The 24614-nt window shown below is 57.9% G+C and overlaps 1 protein-coding gene across 1 annotated transcript; it reads left to right on the plus strand.

The window, feature by feature from the left end:
- Positions 1 to 6581: 6581 nt before the first annotated feature.
- On the plus strand, positions 6582 to 15753 carry LOC137452914 (uncharacterized). Its single transcript, XM_068161728.1, has 5 exons — positions 6582 to 6614; positions 9332 to 9420; positions 10752 to 12079; positions 12437 to 12532; positions 13289 to 15753. The coding sequence occupies exons 1-5, from the start codon at positions 6582 to 6584 to the stop codon at positions 13354 to 13356; spliced, it is 1614 nt and encodes a 537-aa protein (XP_068017829.1). The 3' UTR covers positions 13357 to 15753.
- The last annotated feature ends 8861 nt before the right edge of the window (positions 15754 to 24614 follow it).

Genomic DNA, 24614 nt, shown 5'->3' on the forward strand with positions numbered 1-24614 from the left:
GGCCGGCAGTGCAGCCGTGCCGTGGCGTGTGTCGCCCCGGGGGAGCTCAATGCTGCCACCCGGTGTGTACTGGCCGGCAGTGCAGCCGTGCCGCGGCGTGTGCCGCCCCGGGGGAGCTAATTTCTGCAGCCTAACTGCGCTGAGTGCTCGAAAATTCTTAGGGGGAGAGCGGAGAGCTTGACTCGAGCGTCGCTATGGATCCGGCGCCTGCGCCCTAGCCCGGATCTGCTTCCCAGTCGCTTCCAGTTCTCTGCCAGTCCTTTGGTGGGGGGAAACTGTTGGGACCGGGAGGGCACCGGGAGGAGGCCATTACTGTGTAGTTTGGTAATACCGACGGCTGCAGCTGGTGCTGAGCTAAACAGAATGATCACAGAAGGCTTTTGCTCTGAAGCCAGAGCTGCCTGCTGGCGGAACGAACGTGTTTCTGACAGCTCTTGGAGGAACATTTCTGTACAGGTGTTCCCCAGGGCTCCTCAGCTGCTCAGAACTCAACGTGTTGTCTTGGAGGGGAATAAAACCCAATGGAAAGCTGAGAGTGAGGTGACAACGCAGGCACCGCCCCCCCCGGCGTGGCACCGCCCCCCTCCAGCGTGTCACCGCCTCCCCCAGCGTGGCACCGCCCCCCCCAGCGTGTCACCGCCCCTCCCAGTGTGTCACCGCCCCCCTCCAGCGTGTCACCGCCCCCCTCCAGCGTGTCACCGCCCCCCCTCCAGCGTGTCACCGCCCCCCCAGCGTGTCACCGCCCCCCTCCAGCGTGTCACCGCCCCACTCCAGCGTGTCACCACCCCCCCTCCAGCGTGTCACCGCCCCCCTCCAGCGTGTCACCGCCCCCCTCCAGCGTGTCACCGCCCCCCTCCAGCGTGGCACCGCCCCCCCAGCGTGGCACCGCCCCCCCAGCGTGGCACCGCCCCCGCCCAGCGTGTCACCGCCCCCCCTCCAGCGTGTCACAGCCCCCCAGCCTGAACCCCACCCCCCAGCATGGCACCGCCCTCAACAACATGGCGCCAGATGCTTTCAGGGTTGTGGCTGGTAGAGGTTGCAGTTCTTCTGCTGTGTCCCAGGTCAGTGCCAGTCTCTGCTGCTTTGTGGGACTTCTCTATAGCAGCCGCTGGAGGTGCGCGGGGCTTGGGGGGGTGGCCACCGGCGGGGCAGCGCGGGGCTTTTGGGGGGGGGGGGGGGGGGGGGGGGTGTCCGGGCTTGACCGGTGGGGCTCTGCGGGGGTGGCGGCTGCTGCCTCAACCGTACCCAGAGGCCCCGTGGGAGCTCAATGCTGCCACCCTGTGTGTAATGGCCGGCAGTGCAGCCGTGCCGCGGCGTATAGCGCCCCGTGGGAGCTCAGTGCTCAACCCTGTGTGTAATGGCCGCAGTGCAGCCGTGCCGCGGCGTGTGCCGCCCCGTGGGAGCTAATTTCTGCAGCCTAACTGCGCCGAATGCTCGAAAATTCTTAAGGGAAGAGCGGAGAGCGGAGAGCTTGACTCGAGTGTCGCTATGGATCCGGCGCCTGCGCCCTAGCCCGGCTCTGCTCGCGCCAGGGGGGCAGCGTCCCGGTGGTCGCTATGGATCCGGCGCCTGCGCCCTAGCCCGGCTCTGCTGGCGCCAGAGGGGCAGCGTCCCGGTGGTCGCTATGGATCCGGCGCCTGCGCCCTAGCCCGGCTCTGCTCGCGCCAGGGGGGCAGCGTCCCGGTGGTCGCTATGGATACGGCGCCTGCGCCGCAGCGGGTCCGGTCCCGCGCACGCGCCCTCCTCGCGGGCTGCCCCCCGCTTTTCTGGCCGGGGGGGCGGGCGCCGCGCTGAGCAGCTTTGGAGCCGGAGCGGTCGCGGAGAGCCCTGATTCGGCGCCTGATGCCGTTCTGTGCCCCAGGGTGCCTGCGAACCGCCGTCCTTTGGCGGGGCAAGGGGTCCTGGCGCATTCGGGGAGCTCGCAGTGCGGTTTCCGGTGTCGCTGCCGGCCCGGGACTCCCAGGTGTGTTCCTTCCGGCGTCTGAAGGTGGTCTGGGGCCATCGGCAGGGCTTTTGGGGGTGACGGAGGAGGTCTGGGGACACCTAAAATGGTCTGGGGATATGTAAAGTTTAGTGGGGCCATCTGAAAGGGTCAAGGGTCGTGGAGAGGCAGCTGGGCACCTCCGTCGGACCCTTTGGGAGGTCTCTGCAGGCTCCCGTGGGAGCTGGGGGTGTCTCGGGGTGGGTTTTGGTTTGGGTTTGTGCTGCAAACAGCGTTGATAATGACTTAGAGAAAGACACACAAGAGACTCAGTAAGTCTCTTGTATCGTGCTTCTATTCTGGCGCCTGACACAGGTAGGATCATTTCAAAAGAGCTGTGTGTCTTCAGAGAGGTTTGGGCAAACTTTTATACAAAAAGTTATCTGTCTATAATGACAGAGGTCCAGATGCTTCCTATCTATACAAAGCTTATCTATCTAAAAGAGCAGAAGCACACATATCATGCAGGTGTCCTTTATCGTATACAAAAGAGCATCTTGTCCAAGACTAACAGAAGTGAATCACTGACAAATCCTGTTATTCCTTCTCTATCCAAAGGCTGTCTGCCAACCCCTCTCCCCCTCCCTGCGTTCCAGCATTTCAGCTAACAAGCAGAAAATTCTTATCAACTCTGTGGTTCTGTTAATGAGACTTTTCTGTTCGTCAATTCCCCCCTTTCTCACAGCCGACAGTATATTCCTATACTATATCTTCTTAAGTCAAACTTTGGACCCAGGCTTTCTGAGCTATCTTTCCCATGCTGACACTTGTGGAAATTACTCTCAGATGTAGTCACCCAGTCTGATGGCCCCCAAGTCCAATTCAATGAGGCTTCCCCAAATAAAGGGGTCCTCATTTGGCCTCGAGGAAGTTCAGTGCATATCCAACAGTTAGAGAGATTAGTTTGCAAAGCCAATTCTTGCCTAACGTGTAAGTACATATTGCCTTCCCATCCCTCAATTTCCTTGCTGTGCTGCAAAGATTTTGAGAGGAATTTCTAGGTATTAACTACAGCCAGGGCAATCCTTCAAGTGCCCTAGGAATGCAGTGAAAACCTTTTGGGAATTGTTCCTGCTCTGTTACTCCTCAAGCTATGAGGAGCTCTTCAGGGCAGCTCCAAGGTTAGGTTTGGATTCTCCTGGAGTCGCACACAGAACGAGTCTCACGATTCCAGTGGTCTAATTTCATAGCTGCATTTTCTTCTCTCTGCCTAGGTGACAGGACGACCTCACTAATGAAGAGAGATGGCCTGAGCTCTGCAGGAACCTTGAACCCAAGCAGCCAGTGCCTTCTGTGAGTACAAGCTGTCCTTGTTCAACGTGGAACTAGTTGAGAGCTGAAGCCAGACCATACCTTAATTCCCTCAGCTTCCTCTTCTGCAGATTAAACAGTCCCAGTTCCTTCAGCCACTCCTCGTAAGGCTTGTTATCCAGACCCCTCACCAGCTTTGTGGCCCTTCTCTGGACTCACTCTCTCACAAGGGGTGTCCTGGGGAACACAACTTGTGCCCGGCCGGCCACCGGCTGGGTTTAACTCTGTTCCCCACCGCTCTTGGGGCCTGGCCATCCATCCTGTTCTGCTGTCCAGCAGTCCCTTTGAAAAAAAATCCATCTGAAAAAAGAAGTAGCAGAGAAGGAAAGCTGAAGCTGCAAAGATTGCAATCCCCTCAGTTCTGGTTGTAGCCGGGTGGGGGTTGGTCTCTTCTCCCAGGCAAGCAGCACCAGAGCAAGAGGGCACAGTCTCAAGCTGTGCCAGGGGAGGTTTAGGCTGAATGTTAGGAAGAGGTTTACAGCTTGGCCAAAGACTCTTCTGATCCCTGTCTTCTGGTCGTGACCAGCAGCGTGCACGGGTGGCCAAGAAGGCCACTGGCAACCTGGCCAATATCAGGATCAGAGTGGCCAGCAGGAGCAGGGAGGTCATTCTGCCCCTGCACTTGGCACTGGTTAGGGCACACCTTGAGTCCCGTGTCCAGTTCTGGGCCCCTCCGCTTAAGCAAGACGTTGAGTTGCTGGAAGGTGTCCGGAGAAGGGCAACAAAGCTGGGGAGGGGTTTGGAGCACAGGCCTGTGAGGAGAGGCTGAGGGAGCTGGGGTTGCTTAGCCTGGAGAAGAGGAGGCTCAGGGGAGACCTTCTTGCTTTCTACGACTCCCTGAAGGGAGGTTGTAGCCAGGTGGGGGTTGGTCTCTTCTTCCAGGCAAGCAGCACCAGAACAAGAGGACACAGTCTCAAGCTGTGCCAGGGGAGGTTTAGGCTAGAGGTTAGGAAGAGGTTCTGCACAGAGAGAGTGATTGCCCATTGGAATGGGCTGCCCAGGGAGGTGGTGGAGTCACCATCTTTGGAGGTGTTCAGGAGGAGACTGGATAGGGTGCTTGGTTGCATGGTTTAGTTGATTAGGTGGTGTTGGATGATAGCTTGGACACGATGATCTTGAAGGTCTCTTCCAACCTGGTCCGGTCCATTCCATTCCAATCAACTAAACCACGGCATTGAGTGCCTCATCCAGTCTCTTTCTAAACACTCCCAGTGATGGCGACTCCACCACCTCCCTGGGCAGCACATTCCAAAGGCCAATCTCTCTTTCAACCTGCTCTATTCTATTCTATGAAGACCTTCTTCCTAACATCCAGGTTTAATTGGTGAGAGCAACAGACTTGGTTGCTGCCACCCGCTGCTAAGGGGTCTGAGTGGCCCCCAAATGGGGTTTGGAGGCAGGTAGAGGTTTCTTTTGGCAGGTGAAGGGGTTTTGTGGGCATCTAGAAGGGGTGTGGAGCCCCCTGAAAGGGTCTGGGATAGTGTCAGGGGGTTCTGGGCTGGTCCACCAGCGGGTCTGGGGACATTAGAAGCGTCTGGGGGTACCTAAAACGGAGCTGGGCGTATCAGATGGGGGGTTTGGGTGCCTCCAAAGGGGTTTTGTGGGCATCTAAGTTGGGGAATCTGGGGGGGTCCTGAAGGAGTTGGGGGGTTCTCCTCAAACTATGAGCCGACACACAGACAGTTGTTAACGGACTTTATTTGATCATTCCAGGTCTGGTGTGCTGGGACTGGCAGGATCTTCCTGAGCTGTCCACGTACAGTTTCTGTCGACACTCTTCAGCTCATACATCCGGTTTGCTGACAGAGGGTGTGGGGTTTGTGGGGCCCGGCAGCGAGAGCTTTCCAAAGAGGAGCTCTTCAGGGCAGCTCCAAGGTTAGGTTTGGATTCTCCTGGAGTCGCACACAGAACGACTCTCACGATTCCAGTGGTCTAATTTCATAGCTGCATTTTCATCTCTCTGCCTAGGTGACAGGACGACCTCACTAATGAAGAGAGATAGCCTGAGCTCTGCAGGAACCTTGAAGCCAAGCAGCCAGTGCCTTCTGTGAGTACAAGCTGTCCTTGCTCAACGTGGAAGTAGTTGAGAGCTGAAGCCAGACCACACCATAATTCCCTCAGCTTCCTCTTCTGCAGATTAAACAGTCCCAGTTCCCTCAGCCACTCCTCATAAGACTTGTTATCCAGACCCCTCACCAGCTTTGTGGCCCTTCTCTGGACTCACTCTCTCACAAGGGGTGTCCTGGGGAACACCACTTGTGCCCGGCCGGCCACCGGCTGGGTTTAACTCTGTTCCCCACCGCTCTTGGGGCCCGGCCATCCATCCTGTTCTGCTGTCCAGCAGTCCCTTTGAAAAAAATCCATCTGAAAAAGAAAGTAGCAGAGAAGGAAAGTTGAAGCTGCAAAGATTGCAGTCCCCTCAGTTCTTGTGGTACCCGCTGTGAGATCCTAAGCCACCTGAACTGAGCCGGTCAGTCAGCCAAGCTAGTGCAGCAGTGTCTTCTGGAGAGTTGATAGGAGCCAGTTCTGTGGGGTTTGTTGAAGTGAGTGGCCAGTCGTTCTACATGAACAATTGTCTTAGTGCTAGCAAGTAGGAGGCTCTGAAGTGTGGTACTTTGAAAGCTCCATTCATACTTGCCCTTCAGGAGGAGCCAGCTCTTTCATTGAAGGATCTTCCTGAGGTGTCCAAGTACAATTTCTGTTGACACTTTTCAGCTCTTACATCCAGGTTGCTGACAGAGGATGTTGGGTTTGTGGGCCCTGGCAGCGACAGTTTTCCAAAGAGGAGCTCTAAGGCCAGCTGCAAGGTTAGGTTTGGATTCTCCAGGGGTGCCTGTGCTTGAAAGCCCCCCAGAGGCCGTGCAGAGTGGTGCTCGCAGTAGCTCTGTGCAAGTCTGCCATGGGCTCAGGAGGCCAGTATCTAGAGAGAGGGAGAGGGAAGGACAGAGACACTTCTAAGACAGTTTTAAAGAAATAATTATGAGAAGAGGCAAATTAATTCTGGGGACTCATGTGATATGTCTGTTTAAGAGAAAAAAAAATGAAGGAGGTTTCTGACCATAACCAGGCTGACAAAGCACAGTAATGTGGTTTCCTATGGGATTCAACTCCTCCTGCATTGCATAGGGCACTTCAACAGCTGTCCTGACAAGCTCTAAGTAATGAACTTAATCCACCCTGTGCAAGCAATGGGGCAAAAGGTTACAAAATCCATGTATGCAATTGAGACGTGTTACATTGGGATGCCCAGGATACACCTCATCAAGCTCTCCTAGTGTTTAGACGCAAGATGGAAGAAGGAAGGGGGAAGACAGAGCAGAAGGTCTATTTAAATATGAAACTCCTAGGCTGAAAGAAAAGAAAAACATTTTAAAGACCACTCAGTGAGACTCTGTCACCAGCATAGCTAATCACAGAATCACTGAGTGTTAGGGGTTGGAAGGGACCCCAAAATAGCATCCGGTCCAACCCCTGTGCCAGTGCAGGATCACCTGGGGCAGGTTTTGAATGTCTCCAGAGACTCCACTAACTCTCTGGGCAGCCTGCTCATGGGCTCTGGCACACACAGTGAAAAGGTTTTCCCTTCTGTTCCTGTGGAACTTCCTCCTTTTATTCGTCGGACACAGCGAAGCCGCTGGGTCGTGTTGCTGCGGCAAGGTGACCCACCCTGTAGTTCAGGGCCTGGGTCTGTGCCTTCATGGCAGCCTGTTCCCTTGGCACCCTGTCAGCTTAACAGCCCTGTACTCGGGGTCTGTGTGACGAGTTGTGGAGCCCTCCATCCCCCTTCTGTCCCCAGCAGCAGCCCAAGGTCCCTGTAAGCAGGGCTGGGGAGGCTGCTTTAGGCAGCTAACAGGAACCAACCTTGCCTGGCCCTTAGGGGGCTGAGGTCAGTCCCTGGGCTCCTGAAGAGGTGGTGTTGCGCTGCTGCCAGGAGGGCCGGCCCGTAGGTGGGGCACGGGCCAGAGCCTGTGGCTCTCTGTGGGGCTTTTTGGGAGTGCTGCTGAGGCCTCACTCTGTCCTGTTGGCATCCTTTGTCAGGGTAGCCAGATCCTAGGCCTGATGTCTATCATTAGCTCAATTGCAGAATTTCCTCGTCTGCTGTTCCTGTCCGTAAATTTTTGCCAGTGCTTCTGTAATAAAAAGGTTTTTATTTCTCCTGTAACTTGCAAGCTGGTGACCTCCTTAGGAGCACCACTGTGTTGTTCACAAAGTTCTTTGCTGTTGCAAAGCTGGGAGAAGTGTGAGGTTCAGCTGATGAAGTTTCTCTCTTTAGAAGTGTCTGCTCAGCCATCCTCTTCCTGGATCTCGGAGCTTTGTCTCTCCCTGTTTGCGGTGCCCCGACAAGGACTTGTGCCGACACATCCTCGGGAAGCTGAAACCACCAAAGGGTTTAATGGGTGAGAGCAAAGCTCAGCTGTGTGCTGAAGCTGCAAACCTTGCCCAGAAGGCTGTCCCTGGCTCGGGGTGATAAAAAGAACAGGAGCGTAGCCGCTCGGCTGTCTTTCCTTCTGTGATGCCACAGGGGGGTGGGCGAGGATACAGCAGAGGAGCAGTGAGGGAGGGGTGAGGGCAGCCTCCCACAAAGGCTGCTTGCAGACCTGAAATGCCAAATGTTTGAAATGCCAGGACGTTCTTGGAGGGGAGGGAAAGCCCCGGGAAAGTGTAAGAGTGAGTGTGAGGTGTTCCAGCCGAGGAACAGCGGTGCTGCTTATTGAGAGATTGCAGAAGGGCAGTGATTTGTGTGCAGAAAGGCCTTGACGTGACCCCCCTCTGTTCTGTAGAAAGGCTTCTAGAGGAGAAAAGCACATCCTGAGCAGAGCCACGGGGGGGTGTGGGGTGTGGTTTGAAACAGAAATAGCAACTGTCTCTCAATTAAAACAGTGGATTGTCTTTCATGTGTGTGTGTGGTGTGCTGTTTTTTCATTGAATGGAAAAAGCTCTGCAGGGAGACCAGCTGATCTGCTCCCGAGGCACAGCAGCACCGGACCTGCTGAGCGTTGGGGGCCTGTTAAGGAGGGTCTGCTGTCATCTGAAGTGGGCTTGGGGGTATGAAAGGGGAATTTGGGGGCATGTGAAGGGTTCTGGGAGCATCTAGAGGTGTCTGGGGACCTCTGGAGGGGCTCCTGGGTCATGTCTGGAGGGTCACGGAGGAGTGGGGGGGTCTGTGCCTCAGTGTGGTTTCGGGGTCTCTGTGTCAGGTCCCCACAGCGTGTGGGTTGCTGTGTGGCATTGCTGGAGTCTCGGTGTCCCTAGCGCCCCTGACTCTTCTGCTCACTGCTCCCACCTTGTGGGCACGGCCAGGTACTGCTTGCTGTCGCCTGCTGCCAAGGGTGTGAGTGGCCTCTGAAGGGAGGCGCAGAGAGGTATTCTGGGGCGTCTAGAGGGGCTTTGTGGGCATCGAGAGGTGTCTGGCGGCCTCTGGAGGGTCTCCGGGGGGGTCTCTGGAGGGTCCTGAAGCAGCTGAGGGGGCGGGGAGTGGTGGTGTTGTGTTAGAGGTCTCTGGGGGGTTCCAGGGTTTGGGGTCCCGCAGGATTGGGGTGGTCTCACTCCGGTATTGGGTGTCCTGCAGTCCCAGGACCCCCCAGCCACATCTCCCCCGGCATCTCAAGGCGAGCTGCGAGCACCTCAAGGGCCTTAGAGGGTGAGAAAGGAGGTCTGGGGGCATGTAGACGGAAGTGAGGGCATCAAGACGGCACCGCTCTCCCCGTGACAGCGCCTGCCCTTCCCAAGATGGCGTCGCCCTCTCCGTGACAGCGCCTGCCCTTCCCAAGATGGCGCCGCCCTCGCCTTCTCGGCTCCGACCTAGCCAGCGTAACTATCGTCCCCTCTGCTTTCTCCGCTCCGCATCAGCTCAGTGTAGACTCTGCTGCTCTCTGGAGTTGTTTTGTCCCTGCTGCAGGACTCTGCCACGGGTCTGGGGGTGGGCAGCAGCGAGGGGGGGGGCAAGAAAGACCAGCAGCGAGGGGGGGTGGGTGTCGATTTGCCGCGGTCGGGAGCAGTCTGCTCCCAGTTCACGAGCTGTTCTCCTGTCTCTCCCAGCTCTTGCAGGCTGACCCCAATGCCCCCAGACTCGCCCAGCGATCCCAGGGTGAACCCCGCAGCACCCAGATTCGCCCAGCGATCGTCACGTGATTAGGGGCCACGCAAAGGAGGGGCGGGGAGCAGAGAAAGCGGCGGCGGCGCTGTGAGGGGATAGGAAAGGGAAAGGGTGGGAAGGGAGCTAGAGGGGAGGGGGAGCGGGGAAGACCGCGCAGGTTACGTCACTGGAGGCGGGGCTTGAGGAAGGCAATAGGATGGCTATGGGGGGCGGGGCTGGAGGACTGGAGGCGGGGCTAGAGGGCGGCAATAGAATGGCTAAGGGAGGGGGCGGGAACGAGAGGGCATCTGCGTCACAAGGGGGCGGGGTTTGAGTGAAATAGGATGGCTATGGAGGGGGCGGGGAAAGGGCTGAGGGAGGTTGCAGGAGGTGGGACTGGAGGACTGGAGGCGGGGCTGGAGGGCGACAATTGGATGGCTATAGGAGGGGGCGGGGCTGGAGGAGGGCAGCAGGATGGCTATGGGGGGGGCGGGGAATAGCGCAGACTATGTCACGGGGGGCGTGGCCTGAGCAGCTGGGGCAGAGAGGCGATGGCTGCTGATTACGTCAGAGCAAGGGGGCGGAGCGCCCAGGTGGGAGGGGGGAGGAGGGCACCAGGGCTGCCCCGCCCGGTGACGTCAGAGAGTGGAGTGGGGCCGGCTGCGCCACGTGGGCCACGGGGAGCGCAGGAAAGGGATAACGGGAGGGGAGAGGAGGAGGAGGGGAGGGAGGGAGAGGCTGGGGGGGGTCATTAGTGGCCACCGTAGCTCATTAGTGGCCACCCAAGCTCGATACTGGTCCAGACTCGTCCAGACTGGTCCAAACCGGTCCAGACCGGTCCAAGCCAGTCCAGACCGGTCCAAACCGGTCCAAGCCAGTCCAGACCGGTCCAGACCAGTCCAGACCGGTCCAAGCCGGTCCAGACCAGTCCAAACCGGTCCAAAGCGGTCCAAGCCGGTCCAGACCGGTCCAAGCCGGTCCAAGCCGGTCCAGACCGGTCCAGACCGGTCCAAACCGGTCCAAGCCGGTCCAGACTGGTCCAGACCGGTCCAAACCGGTCCAAACCGGTCCAGACCGGTCCAAGCTGGTCCAGACCGGTCCAAGCCGGTCCAGACCGGTCCAAACCGGTCCAAGCCGGTCCAGACCGGTCCAAACCGGTCCAGACTGGTCCAGACCGGTCCAAACCGGTCCAAACCGGTCCAGACCGGTCCAAACCGGTCCAAGCCGGTCCAGACCGGTCCAAGCCGGTCCAAGCCGGTCCAAACCGGTCCAAGCCGGTCCAAGCCAGTCCAGACCGGTCCAGACCGGTCCAAGCCGGTCCAGACCGGTCCAAACCGGTCCAAGCCGGTCCGGACCGGTCAAAACCGCTTGAAACTGGTCCAGACTGGTCCAAACCGGTCCAAAACACTCCAGACTGGTCCAAACCGGTCCAAACCAGTCTACACTGGTCCAAACTGATCCATACTGTTCCAAACTGGTCCAAAACGGTCCAGACCGGTGCAGACTGGTCCAAACTGGTCCAGACTGGTCCAAACTGGTCCAAACCAGTCCAGACTGGTCCAAACCGGTCCAGACTGGTCTAGCCCTGGCTCCATACTGGTACATACTGGTCCCCCCTCTCTTCCTCTCCCCTCCCTTCCCCTTCCTTATTCCTTTCCCGCCCTCCCCTCCCCTTTTGCCGCCCACCCCTAACCCCTTTCCCGCCTTTGCGCTTTCCCCTCCCTCCTATTGGCCGCACCGCGCCAGAAGCTCCCTCCCCCTTTTAGCTTGGTGGGGGGAGGGGGCATGGCCAGCCACCCGCCTCCACTTCACTCCCTCCCTCCCTTATTTGGGGGGGGGCGTGGCCAGCCCCCCACCTCGCTTCTTCACTGCCCTCCCTTTGTGGGTGTGGCCAGCCGCCCTCCTCCGTTTCACTCTCCCTCCCTTATTTGGGAGGGGGCGTGGCCAGCCAGTCCCATCGCAGTGCACTCCCAGTCCTTCCCATTCTCTCCCAGTTCCCTCCCATTCCCATTCCACTACACCCAGTTCCTCCCTGTCCTTTCCCACTCCCTTTCCATTACCCTTCCAGTGCCCTCCTAGTCCCTTCACTGTTCCCTACCAATTCCCTCCCAGTTTCCTCCCACTCCCTCCCAGTCCCCTCCAATTTCACTCAGGTCCTCCCAGTTCCCTCCAAGTCCCCTTCCAGTTTGACCCAGGCCCTTCCCAGTTCCTTCCCAGTCCCCTCCCATCCCTCCCATTCCCTACCACTGCCCTCCCTGTCAATCCCAGTCCACCCAAGACCCTAACAGTCCATCCCAGTCCCTTTCATTCCCTTCCCAGTTCACTCAGTCCCATCCCAATCCCCTCCCTGTCCCTTCCCTGTCCCTTCCCAATCCCCTTACTGTCCCATCCCACTCCATCCCAGTTCCTGCCAGTCCCTCCCAGTCCATTCCCACTATGTCCCCTCCCTGTCCCTCCAAGTCCCCTACCATACTGTCCCACTCCCTTCCCAGTCCCCTCCCAGTCCCTCCCTGTTTATTCCTGTCCCTCCCAGTACCTCCCAATCCCTTCTAATCCTATCCCAGTATGGGAGGAGACCAGTAGGGACCAGGAGGCACTGGGAGACATACCTGGACCAGCTGGAGGCATTGCTGGAGCCCTGGGAGACAACTGGAAGCAGCAGGAACTCAACTGGGAGCACTGGGAACAACTGGGAGAGCACTGTGAGCACTGTGAGTATCTCCACATAACCCCCAGTGCCCCCCTCAGCCCCTCCAGACCTCCCCAAAGTCTTTCCAGAGTCTCTGAGTTCTTCCCAGTGCCATTCAGAGCCCTTCCCAGTACCTCCCAGTTGACCCTTAGAATTTTCCCAGTGCCCCCTCACTCTCCCCCAGTAACCCTCCCTGCCCCAGATCCTTCCACAGCCTCCCAGTGCCCCCCCAACTCCCTTCCAGAGACCTTCCACAGCCTCCCAGTCCTTCCCAGTACTGTCCTGAGACCCTCCCAGTGCCTCCCAGTCCTTTCCCAGTCTGGGAGGAAGCTGGCAGGGGCTGAGAGGCACTGGGAAGGACTGGAAGCCATACCTGCAGCACCTGGAGTCAGTTCTGGAGCCCTGGGAGACAACTGGAAGCAGCAGGAACTCAACTGGGAGCACTGGGAGGAACTGGGAGAGCACTGGGAGCACTGTGAGTATCTCCTCATGACCCCCAGTGCCCCCGAGCTCCTCCAGACCCCCTCCAGAGTCATTCCACAGTCTCTGAGTTCTTCCCAGTGCCATTCAGAGCCCTTCCCAGTACCTCCCAGTTAACCCTTATAGTTCTCCAGCGCCCCCTCACTCCCCCCAGTAACCCTCCCCGCCCAGATCTTTTCACAGCCTCCCAGTACCTCCCAGTGCCCCCCCAGAGCCCTTAACAGCCTCCCTGTCCTTCACAGTACTGTCCTGAGCCCTTTCCAATTCCCTCCCTGATCCATCCCACTCTATCCCAGTCCCTTCCAACTCTTTTCCCTTCCCATTCCCTTCTTAGTTCCCTCCCAATCCCCTCCCACTGGCTCCCCACTCCCCTCCCAGTCCCGTCACAGTGCACTCCCAGTCCTTCCCAGTCTCTCCCAGTTCCCTCCCATTCCCATCCCAGTACACCCAGTTCCTCCCTGTCCTTCCCCACTCCCATCCCAGTCTCTTCCCAGTGCCCCCCTAGTCCATCCCAGCCCCTCCCAGTTCCTCCCATTCCATCCCAGTCCCTTCACAGTCCCCAACCAGTCCCTTCCCCATCCCTTTCCAGTCCCCTCCCAGTTCTACCTGCACTACCTGGCAAGAGCCCTGGTGGACAATTGGAAGCAGTAGCATCCCCACTGGGAGACAACTGGGAAACAACTGGGAGCACTGGGAGCGTGACCCAGGAATTCCCAGTACCCCCCTCAGCCCCCCCATTTCCCTCCCACAGCCCTTTACAGCCTCCCAGTCCATCCCATTTTCTCCTACACCTTTCCCAGTCTGGGAGGAGACTGGTAGGGGCTGGAAGTTTCTGGGAGAGTCTGGGAGCCATACCTGCAGCACCTGGAGTCAGACCTGGAGCCCTGGGAGACAACTGGAAGCAGCAGGAACCCAACTGGGACAAAAGTGGGAGACAGCTGTGAAAGTCCCCTCCCAGTCCCTGCCAGTCCCTCCCAGTCCATTCCCACTATGTCCCCTCCCTGTCCCTCCACGTCCCCTCCCACACTGTCCCACTCCCTTCCAGTCCCTCCCTGTTTATTCCTGTCCCTCCCAGTACCTCCCAATCCCTTCTAGTCCTATCCCAGTATGGGAGGAGACCAGTAGGGACCAGGAGGCACTGGGAGACATGCCTGAACCAGCTGGAGGCATTGCTGGAGCCCTGGGACACAACTGGAAGCAGCGGGAACCCAACTGGGAGCACTAGGGGTCCCTGGGAGGAACTGGGAGACAACTGGGAGAGCACTGGGAGTATCTCCCCATGACCCCCAGTGCCCCCCTGAGCCCCTCCAGACTGCCCCAAAGTCTTTCCACAGTCTGAGTTCTTCCCAGTGCCATTCAGAGCCCTTCCCAGTACCTCCCAGTTAACCCTTAGACTTCCCCAGTGCCCCCTCACTCCCCCCACAGTAACCCTCCCCTCCCAGAGTCCTTTCACAGCCTCCCAGTACTCCCCACTACCTCCCAGTACCTTCCAATAACCCCCAGTGCCCCCCTGAGCCCTCCCAGTTCCACCGAGGAAGTCCTTCCACAGCCTCCCAGTGACCCTCTGTACCCCACTGAGCATCCCCAATTCCCCCCCAGAGTCCTTCCACAGTCTCCCAGTCCTTCCCACTACTGTCCTGAGCCCCTCCCAGTGCCTCCCAGTCCTTTCCCAGTCTGGGAGGAGGCTGGCAGGGGCTGAGAGGCACTGGGAGGGACTGGGAGGGACTGGGAGCCATACCTGCAGCACCTGGAGTCAGTTCTGGAGCCCTGGGATACAACTGGAAGGATCAGGAACCTAACTGGGAGCACTGGGAGGAACTGGGAGACAACTGGGAGAGCACTGGGAGCACTGTGAGTATCTCCCCATAACCCCCAGTGACCCCTTCACCCCCTGCAGACTGCCCCAAAGTCTCTCCACAGTCTCTGAGTTTTTCCCAGTGCCATTCAGAGCCCTTCCCAGTACCTCCCAGTTAACCCTTATAGTTCTCCAGTGCCCCCTCACTCCCCCCCAGTAACTCTCCACCCCCAGAGTCCTTCCACAGCCTCCCAGTACCTTCTAGTACTTCCCAGTAACCCCCAGTTCCTCCTAGTACCTCCCAGTCTCACATAATCAACCAGGTTTGAAGAGACCTCAGATCTCATCAATTCCCTCCTATGTCTGCATCCCTATCCCCTCCTCACAATTAAACCATGGCTCCAGGTGCCACATCCAGTTCTTTTTTGGAACACCTCCAGGGATGGGGACTCCACCACCTCCCTGGGCAGCACATTCCAATGGCCAGTTCCTCTTTCTGGGATGAACTTTGTCCTCACCTCTAGCTTAAACCTTCCCTGGCACAGCCTGAGACTGTGTCCTCTTGTTCTGGTACTGGGTGCCTGGGTGAACAGACCAAACCCTACCTGGCTACAATCTGCCCTCAGGTAGTTGTAGAGAGCAAGAAGGTCTCCCCTGAGCCTCCTCTTCTCCAGGCTAAGCAACCCCAGCTCCCTCAGCCTTGCCTCACAGGGCTATGCTCCAGACCCCTCCCCAGCTTTGTTGCCCTTCTCTGGACACCTTCCAGCATCTCAACATCTTTCCTAAACTGAGGGGCCCAGGAACTGGACCCAGAACTCAAGGTGTGGCCTGACCAGTGCTGAGCACAGGGCAGAATGACCTCCCTGCTCCTGCTGGCCACACTGTTCCTGATGCAGGCCAGGATGTATTTGGCCTTCTTGGCCACCTGGGCACACTGCTGGCTCATGTTCAGCTGGTGTCAACCAGCACCCTCAGGTCCCTTTCTGCCTGGTTCCTCTCCAGCTAGTCTGACCCCAGCCTGTAGCAATGCCTGGGGTTGTTGTGGTAATGTGTAGAACCTGGCACTTGGATGTGTTCAATATCATGCCCTTGGACTCTGCCTGGAGGAAAGCAGAAAGTATGTATGGAAGGTTTCAGGACAGGAAAGAACAACAGGCTGCTGACGACGGAAGAATGGTCTGATGATAAAGAAGAGCTGACTGCAGTAAACAGCCTGAAGCGCGAGACAGAAGGACGCTCGCCTCCGTGCTGGAGAAGCTCAACCTGATATGGGATGAAGATAATAATGGAGAGCTGCATATCAAAGGAGAAAACTCAATTAGCAGCAGTGGTGCAAGAATGCCAGGGAATTGCTTAGCCTGCTTGATTTTTCCTACATACACTGCTTGTTCTGTACCACTAAACAATTCCTGCTTCACCAACCAGGGAGTCCATGCATGCTTTCCAAACTCTGCCCATCTGTCCAGCCTGTCAGGGTCCCTCTGCTGAGCTCTCCTACCTTCCAGCAGATCAACTCCTGCCCCCAGCTTGGTGTCATCTGCAAAGTTATTGATGATGGACTCGATCCCCTCATCCAGATCATCAATAAAGATATTGAACAGGATGGGACCCAGCACTGATCCCTGGGGGACACCACTAGTGCCCGGCTGCCAGCTGCATGTGGCACCATTCACCACCACTCTCTGGGCCCAGGACTCCAGCCAGTTCCTAACCCAGCACAGAGTGCTCCTGTCCAGGATGTGGGCTGTCAGCTCAGCCAGGTGGTTGTTGTGGCAGACAGTGTCAAAGGCCTTGCTGAAGTCCGGGCAGACTACATCCACAGCCTTCCCCACACCTACCAGGCAGTCACCTGGGCATAGAAGGAGATCAGGTTGGTGAGGCAGGACCTGCCCCTCCCACCAAATCTTTGCTGGCTGGGCCTGAGCCCTTGCCCGTCCTGCAGGTTTGCTGTGATTGCCCCCAGGATGATCTGCTCCATAGTCTTGCCAGGCACTGAGGTCAGGCTTACAGGCCTGGAGTTCCCAGGTTCTTCCCTCCAGCCGTTCTCGTGAATGGCATCACACTGGCAGCTTCCAGCCACCTGGGACCTCTGTGGTCATGCAGGACTGGTGGCAAATGTTGGACAGTGGCTTGGAGCTCATCTGCCAGAGCTCTCTGCCCTGGGATGGATCCCATCTGGTGCCATAGACTTGTGAGGGTCCCAGTGGTATCCCAGTCCCTCCCAATTCTTTCCCAGTCCTTCTCAGTCACCCCTAGTCCTTCCAACTTCCATCCCAGTTCCTCCCGTTTCCTTCCCATTCCCTCCCATTCCCTTTGGAATTCCTCACAGTCCCTCCCATTCCTCTCCCGGTCCTTCCCAATCTCCTTCCAGTCCCTTCCCAGTCTCTCCCAGTCCCTTCTCAGTCCTGTCCCCATCCCCATCCCTCCCAATCCTCTCCCAGTCTCCTCCCAGTCCCATCCCAGTCACTCCCAGTCCCCTCCCAGTCTCTCCTAGTCCTTTCCCAGTTCCTCTCAATCCCTCCCAGTCTCCTTCTCATCTTGCAGCGTGGCAGATTTCCCGGAGTGGGAAAGCAGAGCCGCGCTCTCTTTGGTCAGTACAGTTTAGGTGGGAAGTGCTTCCACTGGCTCCATTGGTCCAGATCACCCCAGTTTGGGCTCTGTTTACTTTGGGGCCATTTGGGCCCATTTAGGGTCCTCTTTGGGACTTTTTTTCCCAGTTGTTCCCAGTCCCTTCCAGTTCCTTCGGAGCTCTCTCACAGTTCTCCCCAGTGCCTCCCACTTGAGCCTCCACTACCTCTTAGTCTCTACCAGTTTCCTCCCAGTTTTCTTTCAGTCTCTGACAGTTTCCTCCTCCTTCCCTCCCAGATTCCACCTCGTGCCCTCCCAGTCACTCCCAGTTTCTTCCCAGTCGCTTCCAGTTCTCTGCCAGTCCTTTGGTGGGAGGAAACTGTTGGGACCGGGAGGGCACCGGGAGGAGGCCATTACTGTGTAGTTTGGTAATACCGACGGCTGCAGCTGGTGCTGAGCTAAACAGAATGATCACAGAAGGCTTTTGCTCTGAAGCCAGAGCTGCCTGCTGGCGGAACGAACGTTTTTCTGACAGCTCTTGGAGGAACATTTCTGTACAGGTGTTCCCCAGGGCTCCTCAGCTGCTCAGAACTCAACGTGTTGTCTTGGAGGGGAATAAAACCCATGGAAAGCTGAGCGTGAGGTGACAAAGCAGGCGCCGCCTCCCCCAGCGCGGCGCCGCCTCCCCCAGCGCGGCGCCGCCTCCCCCAGCGCGGCGCCGCCTCCCCCAGCGCGGCGCCGCCTCCCCCAGCGCGGCGCCGCCTCCCCCAGCGCGGCGCCGCCTCCCCCAGCGCGGCGCCGCCTCCCCCAGCGCGGCGCCGCCTCCCCCAGCGCGGCGCCGCCTCCCCCAGCGCGGCGCCGCCTCCCCCAGCGCGGCGCCGCCTCCCCCAGCGCGGCGCCGCCTCCCCCAGCGCGGCGCCGCCTCCCCCAGCGCGGCGCCGCCTCCCCCAGCGCGGCGCCGCCTCCCCCAGCGCGGCGCCGCCTCCCCCAGCGCGGCGCCGCCTCCCCCAGCGCGGCGCCGCCTCCCCCAGCGCGGCGCCGCCTCCCCCAGCGCGGCGCCGCCTCCCCCAGCGCGGCGCCGCCTCCCCCAGCGCGGCGCCGCCTCCCCCAGCGCGGCGCCGCCTCCCCCAGCGCGGCGCCGCCTCCCCCAGCGCGGCGCCGCCTCCCCCAGCGCGGCGCCGCCTCCCCCAGCGCGGCGCCGCCTCCCCCAGCGCGGCGCCGCCTCCCCCAGCGCGGCGCCGCCTCCCCCAGCGCGGCGCCGCCTCCCCCAGCGCGGCGCCGCCTCCCCCAGCGCGGCGCCGCCTCCCCCAGCGCGGCGCCGCCTCCCCCAGCGCGGCGCCGCCTCCCCCAGCGCGGCGCCGCCTCCCCCAGCGCGGCGCCGCCTCCCCCAGCGCGGCGCCGCCTCCCCCAGCGCGGCGCCGCCTCCCCCAGCGCGGCGCCGCCTCCCCCAGCGCGGCGCCGCCTCCCCCAGCGCGGCGCCGCCTCCCCCAGCGCGGCGCCGCCTCCCCCAGCGCGGCGCCGCCTCCCCCAGCGCGGCGCCGCCTCCCCCAGCGCGGCGCCGCCTCCCCCAGCGCGGCGCCGCCTCCCCCAGCGCGGCGCCGCCTCCCCCAGCGCGATAAAAAGCGGGGCAGCCCCTCAGCTGTCTCTCTTTCCTTCCATGATACCACATGGGGGTGGGTCATGATGCAGGAGAGGAGCAGGTGAGTGAGGGGCGGGGGATGCTGCCCAAAAAAGCTGCCTGAATGCTCTCAGAGGGGATGAAAACCATGAAAAAAATGTGTTAGTGTGAGGTATTCCAGCAGAGAAAAAGCTGTGCTCTTAATCGAGAGATTGCAGAACAGTAGTAATGTGGATGCAAAAAGGCTTTGAAATTACTCTTATTTGCAAACTAAAAAACCCCACAAGACACACAAAAGAAACATCACTGGTTTTATTTTTAGTTTCTTAATTTGAATGGGAAGTCAAGGGGAATATAGAGGCATGTGGGGACCAATGGAAGGTCTCCTGTGGGTATTTTAGTCGGATGGTTAGGGTTAGTTGTGGTGGTGGGGGGAAAGCTTTGCAGTAGTGGCCTTTGTGGCGGGGGTCCAAATAACCCTAAATATCCAACTAATCATTTGGGAGACTCTCCAGAGGCCCTCCTGATTCCTCTATGTGCCCCCAAATTCCCCTTTGATACCCCCAGGTGCACCTTAGGTGCCAACCGATCCCCTTAAGAGGGGTGGCAACACTGACCAGTTAGGGGCTTCTCTTGCCCCTGTGTGTGGGGAGCAGCTGAGTGCGGCCCTCTTTGAAGGTTTTTCCATTTGTATTGAAAACTTAAGAAACAAAAAGAAAAAAACCCCAAAGAAACAAAGAAGGGCAACCCCCCCTCCCATGACAGACAAAAAGGAAGGTCTACTGTTTTTATGTGATACATGTTGTATTTATGCTTTGAAACCCTGTTTTGCTCTCCCTAGAATTTGCTTTTACATTCCAGAAGCTCTCCTGTTTAAGTGGATGTAGAAGAATAGTATTATGTGGGAAGATGTTTTGGGATAGCTTTGGAAGACTATGGGGAAGATTTGCCTTTGCTCGAGTCAGAGAAAGCTATGTTTTGCCTTTGACTCTGAGAGTAATGTAAACACTTTGGAACCGAAGGAGAGAAACTGGGCAGAGTTTGGTTGGACGTGTTAAAATAGTTTTGTTGTTACGACCTACTGTATGCCTTAATTACACGTACGCCAGTAGAAAATGCCCAATTGAGATGTGCCAAGTGTGCCTTCTGATTAGACTATATAACTTTGCTGTATAATGTAATAAATGTCTTCAGCTGCTTACATCTGGTCCAGAAAGCACTGCTCGAAGTAATTAAAACATCAATACTACACCAAATGGTCACCCCGGACAGAGGTAAGTGACTGGGGAAACTGAGGGTCGGTGCCTCCTGTTGATGAGCACGTATGGGTAATCAAAGAACAAAAGAAGATAACTTGATACTCAGAGTCATTTACTTACATCTTGGAGGGAAAAAAAAGGGCAACAATGTAGAATGAAAAGACATGGGTGCGGGGAGGGATGGCGGCAACAAAAGTAAACAAAATTGTTACATCTTCCCTTACAACACAGGGACTAATTAAAGATTCTTTAGATCAATTAGCAGAGCACTATAAAGCTGTTACAATAGTAATGCCATTTCACCAGAACAAAGCTCTTCTTTGACATCTACGCCCCCCAGCCCCTCTCCCCCACCATGGCCACTAAGCTCACCTGCACCCCTGAAGCTGCAGTCACTGGCACCTGGCCAATAGCAACAGCAGCTCACTCCCCCCCTGCTGCTGGACACCCCCCCACTAACTCTTAAAAGTTTTTTCCATGTGTTTTAATTGTGGACAGAAGGGACACTTTAGGCAAAAAGCATGACTTGGGAGAAGATGACTGTCCTAGAAGCCTGTAAGAAACACTGATTGCCAGATACTTTTGTGTACTTTAGGAACTGCTGCTGTAAGTTGTATGCACTGACATCCAGCAATATGGAGTGAGAAGAGACAGTGGCATCTGCTACAAGCACCTCGAGTTTTAGGCTCAAAAACATCAATGTAGCTCAAAATTGCTGCTATTACCTCCTATGGAAGTCTCCATGCCTTCAGGGAATCCTACATTTGACCTGGAGGCTGCCTGGAAGGGCAGCTGGTGTGAATTCGGTGGCTTCCTCCCCACCCCCCTTTTGCCCCCCCCTCTTTGTCCTTATGGTGCCTTTGCTAGCCGGCCGCCTCCCCCCCCCCCCCCCTTTCTCCCCCCCGTTCTGATAACCTCTCTAGTCTGTGAAAGTTGTGTTCTGATTTAAAGCAACAATGATTATTTCATTATTTCTGATTGTGATATGTTTTAGAGATTTATTTTTGTTTTTAATAGTTGTTTTACCTGTAAGCATAATGAATAGTAAGTATTTAGTATTTATAAGTATTAAGTAATTAGTGATTGTACTAAGGTACTAAGGTGTTAGGATAAGAGTTTGATATAGGGATATTATAGAATGAGATTTTTGTTTCTTTGTATTCAAAATCGTTTTAAGAGAAGCATTATATATATTAAAAAAAAAAAAGATGCATATTTTATAACAGGTTGGATGTGTTAAAATAGTTTTATTGCAACCTATTGTATGCCTTAATTACACGTATGCCAGCAGAAAATGCCCATTTGAGATGTGCCACGTGTGCCTTCTGATTAGACTATATGACTTTGCTGTATAATGTAATAAATGTCTTCAGCTGCTTACATCTGGCCCAGAAAGCACTGCTCGAAGTAAAACCTCTATACTACAGTGTTAATTGGTAAGAAGGGAGGCTTTGAAATGGGGTATGTACAGTGTGTATCTATCATATGCAAAGAGTGGCTTTTTAAAACGTATCGATTTTGTTGTCGATTGGTTGTTTTTTATGTGAATGGAAAACCCTCTGAACAGAGGCTGGCTGAGCCTGATAGGAAAAATTAACCGTTCTGTATAAAATAAGAATTAACATGGGAAAAGATTAACCTTTTATATAACCTTCGGCGGCTCGGCTGGGCTCGGCTCCCTTCGGCGGCTCGGCTGGGCTCGGCTCCCTTCGGCTCCTCGGCTGGGCTCGGCTCCCTTCGGCTCCTCGGCTCGGCTCGGCTCCCTTCGGCTCCTCGGCTCGGCTCGGCTCCCTTCGGCTCCTCGGCTCGGCTCGGCTCCCTTCGGCTCCTCGGCTCGGCTCGGCTCCCTTCGGCTCCTCGGCTCGGCTCGGCTCCCTTCGGCTCCTCGGCTCGGCTCGGCTCCCTTCGGCTCCTCGGCTCGGCTCGGCTCCTCGGCTCGGCTCGGCTCCCTTCGGCTCCTCGGCTCGGCTCGGCTCCCTTCGGCTCCTCGGCTCGGCTCCCTTCGGCTCCTCGGCTCGGCTCGGCTCCCTTCGGCTCCTCGGCTCGGCTCGGCTCCCTTCGGCTCCTCGGCTCGGCTCGGCTCCCTTCGGCTCCTCGGCTCGGCTCGGCTCCCTTCGGCTCCTCGGCTCGGCTCGGCTCCCTTCGGCTCCTCGGCTCGGCTCGGCTCGGCTCCCTTCGGCGCCTGCCCTTCCCAAGATGGCGCCGCCCTCCCCGTGACGGCGCCTGCCCTTCCCAAGATGGCGCCGCCCTCCCCGTGACGGCGCCTGCCCTTCCCAAGATGGCGCCGCCCTCCCCGTGACGGCGCCTGCCCTTCCCAAGATGGCGCCGCCCTCGCCCCCTCGGCTCTGACCTAGCCAGCGTAACCCTCGTCCCCTCTGCTTTCTCCGCTCCGCATCATCTCAGTGTAGACTCTGCTGCTCTCTGGAGTTGTTTTGTCCCTGCTGCAGGACTCTGCCACGGGTCAGGGGGTGGGCAGCAGCGAAGGGGGGGTGGGGGTGGGTGTCGATTTGCCGCGGTCGGGAGCAGTCTGCTCCCAGTTCACGAGCTGTTCTCCTGTCTCTCCCAGCTCTTGCAGGCTGACCCCAATGCCCCCAGACTCGCCCAGCGATCCCAGGGTGAACCCAGCGCCTCCCAGTCTCTGCCAGTGCTCCCGGGAACTGCAAAATCCCTCTCCAGTCCTCCCAGGAACGCAGTGAGTGACCTCCTGTCCCACGCGGTGCTGCCAGTAAAACCTCTCCGATCCTATTCTCGGTGACCTCGCAGCAACAACAGTGCTCCCAGGAACTCCAAGATCTCCCTCAAGGGCTCCCAGTACTGCAATGTGTTCTCCCAGTCCCCCCCAGTATTTCCCAGTCCCTTCCCAGTTTGTCCCTGTCCCTCCCAGCTTGTCCCAGTCTGTAACAATCGCTTTGCTATCCCTACCAAGTCCCTTCCCTCACTGTCCCAGTCCATTCCCAGTTTCATTCCCAGTCCTTTCCCACTGCATCCCAGTCCCTTCGCAGTACTCTCCCATTCCCAGCCAAGTCCCTTCCCAGTTCCCTTCCAGTCCCTCCCAATTTCTCCCACTACCTCCCAATTCTTCTTAGTCCCTTGCCAGTCCCCTCCAGGTCCTTTCCAGTCCATCCCATTCCCACCCAGTCCCTTCTCCGTCCTATCCCAGTCCATCCCACTCCATCCCGGGCCCTCCCAGTCCCTTCCCATTCCCTTCCCATTCCCTTCCCAGTTCCCTCCCATTCCGTCCCAGTCCTTCCCAGTCTCTCCCCCCCCCATTCCTGTCCATCCCAGCCCCTCCCATTCCCTCCCCGTCCCCTCCCAGTCCGCCCAGTGCCCTCCCAGTCATTCCCAGTTCCTCCCATTCCCTCTCAGTCCCCTCCTGGTCCATTCCCAGTGCCCTCCCAGTCCCTCCCAGTGCCCTCCCATTTCACTCGGGTCCTCCCACTTCCGTCCAAGTCCGCTCCCAGTGTGTCCCAGTCCCTTCCCACTCCCCTCTTTGTCCATTCCTTGTTACTTCCCAGTTCCCTTCCAGTCCCCTCCCAGTTTGTCCCAGTCCCCTCCCTGTCCATTCCTTGTCCCTTCCCAGTTCCCTTCCTGTCCCTTCCCAGTTTGTCCCAGTCGCTTCCCAGTTCCCTCCAAGTCCCCTCCCAGTTAGTTCCAGGCCCTTCCCAGTCCCTTCAAAGTTCATCCCAGTGCCTACTCAGTTCCATCCCAGTCCATCCCACTCCACCCAGACTCTCCCACTCCCCTCCCAGTCCCTTTGCATTACCCTTCTAGTTCCCCCACACTTCCCTCCCAGTCCCTTCCCAGTTTGTCCCTGTCCCTTCCCAATCCCTTCCCTGCCCCTTCCCTGTCCCTTCCCAGTTCCCTCCCAGTCCCCTCTCAGTCCACCCATTTCCTCCCAGTCCCTTTCCAGTCCCTTCCCAGGCCCTCCAAGTTTCCTCCCACTCCCTCCCGGTCCCCTCCCAGTCCTTCCAAGTGCGCTTCCAGGTCCTCCAAGTCCCCTCCCACTTAGTTTCAGGCCCTTCCCAGTCCCTTCTCAGTTCCCTTCCCACTGCCCTCCCTGTCCCTTCCCACTGCCCTCCCTGTCCCTTCCCACTGCCCTCCCTGTCCCTTCCCACTGCCCTCCCTGTCCCTTCCCACTGCCCTCCCTGTCCCTTCCCACTGCCCTCCCTGTCCCTTCCCACTGCCCTCCCTGTCCCTTCCCACTGCCCTCCCTGTCCCTACCTTGTCGTCCTCCATGTTGCTTCCTTGTTTCTTTCTTGTCACCTCCTTGTCGCCTCCGTGTTGCTTCCTTGTCCCTTCTTTGTCCCTTCCCAGTCCCCTCCCAGTCCACCCAGTTCCTCCCAGTCCCTTTCCAGTCCCTTCCCAGGCCCTCCAAGTTTCCTCCCACTCCATCCCAGCCCCTCCCATTCCTTCCTGGTCATTCACAGTGCCCTCCCAGGTCCTCCCAGTTCCCTCCAAGTCCCCTCCCAGTTAGTTCCAGGCCCTTCCCAGTCCCTTCTCAGTTTGTCCCAGTCCCTTCTCAGGTCCCTCCCAATCCCCTCCCAGTCCCTTCCCACTGCCCTTCCTTGTGCATTCCCAGTTCCCTCCCAGTTTGTCCCAGGACCTACCCAGTCCCTTCTCAGTCCCTCCCAGGCCCTTTCCAGTTCCTTCCCAGGCCCTCCCATTCCCTCCCAGTTCCCTCCAAGTCCCCTCCCACTTAGTTCCAGGCCCTTCCCAGTCCCTTCCCAGTTTGACCCAGTCCATCCCAGTCCACCCATTCCCTCCCATTCTCCCCCACTCCCTTCCCAGTCCCTTTCCAATACCCTCTCACTCCCCTCCCGCTCCCTTTCCATTAGCC

This window comes from Melanerpes formicivorus, unplaced genomic scaffold (assembly GCF_026170545.1).
Source record: "Melanerpes formicivorus ecotype bairdi unplaced genomic scaffold, bMelFor1.0.p_v2 SCAF_60, whole genome shotgun sequence".
Taxonomy (NCBI): Eukaryota; Metazoa; Chordata; class Aves; order Piciformes; family Picidae; genus Melanerpes; species Melanerpes formicivorus.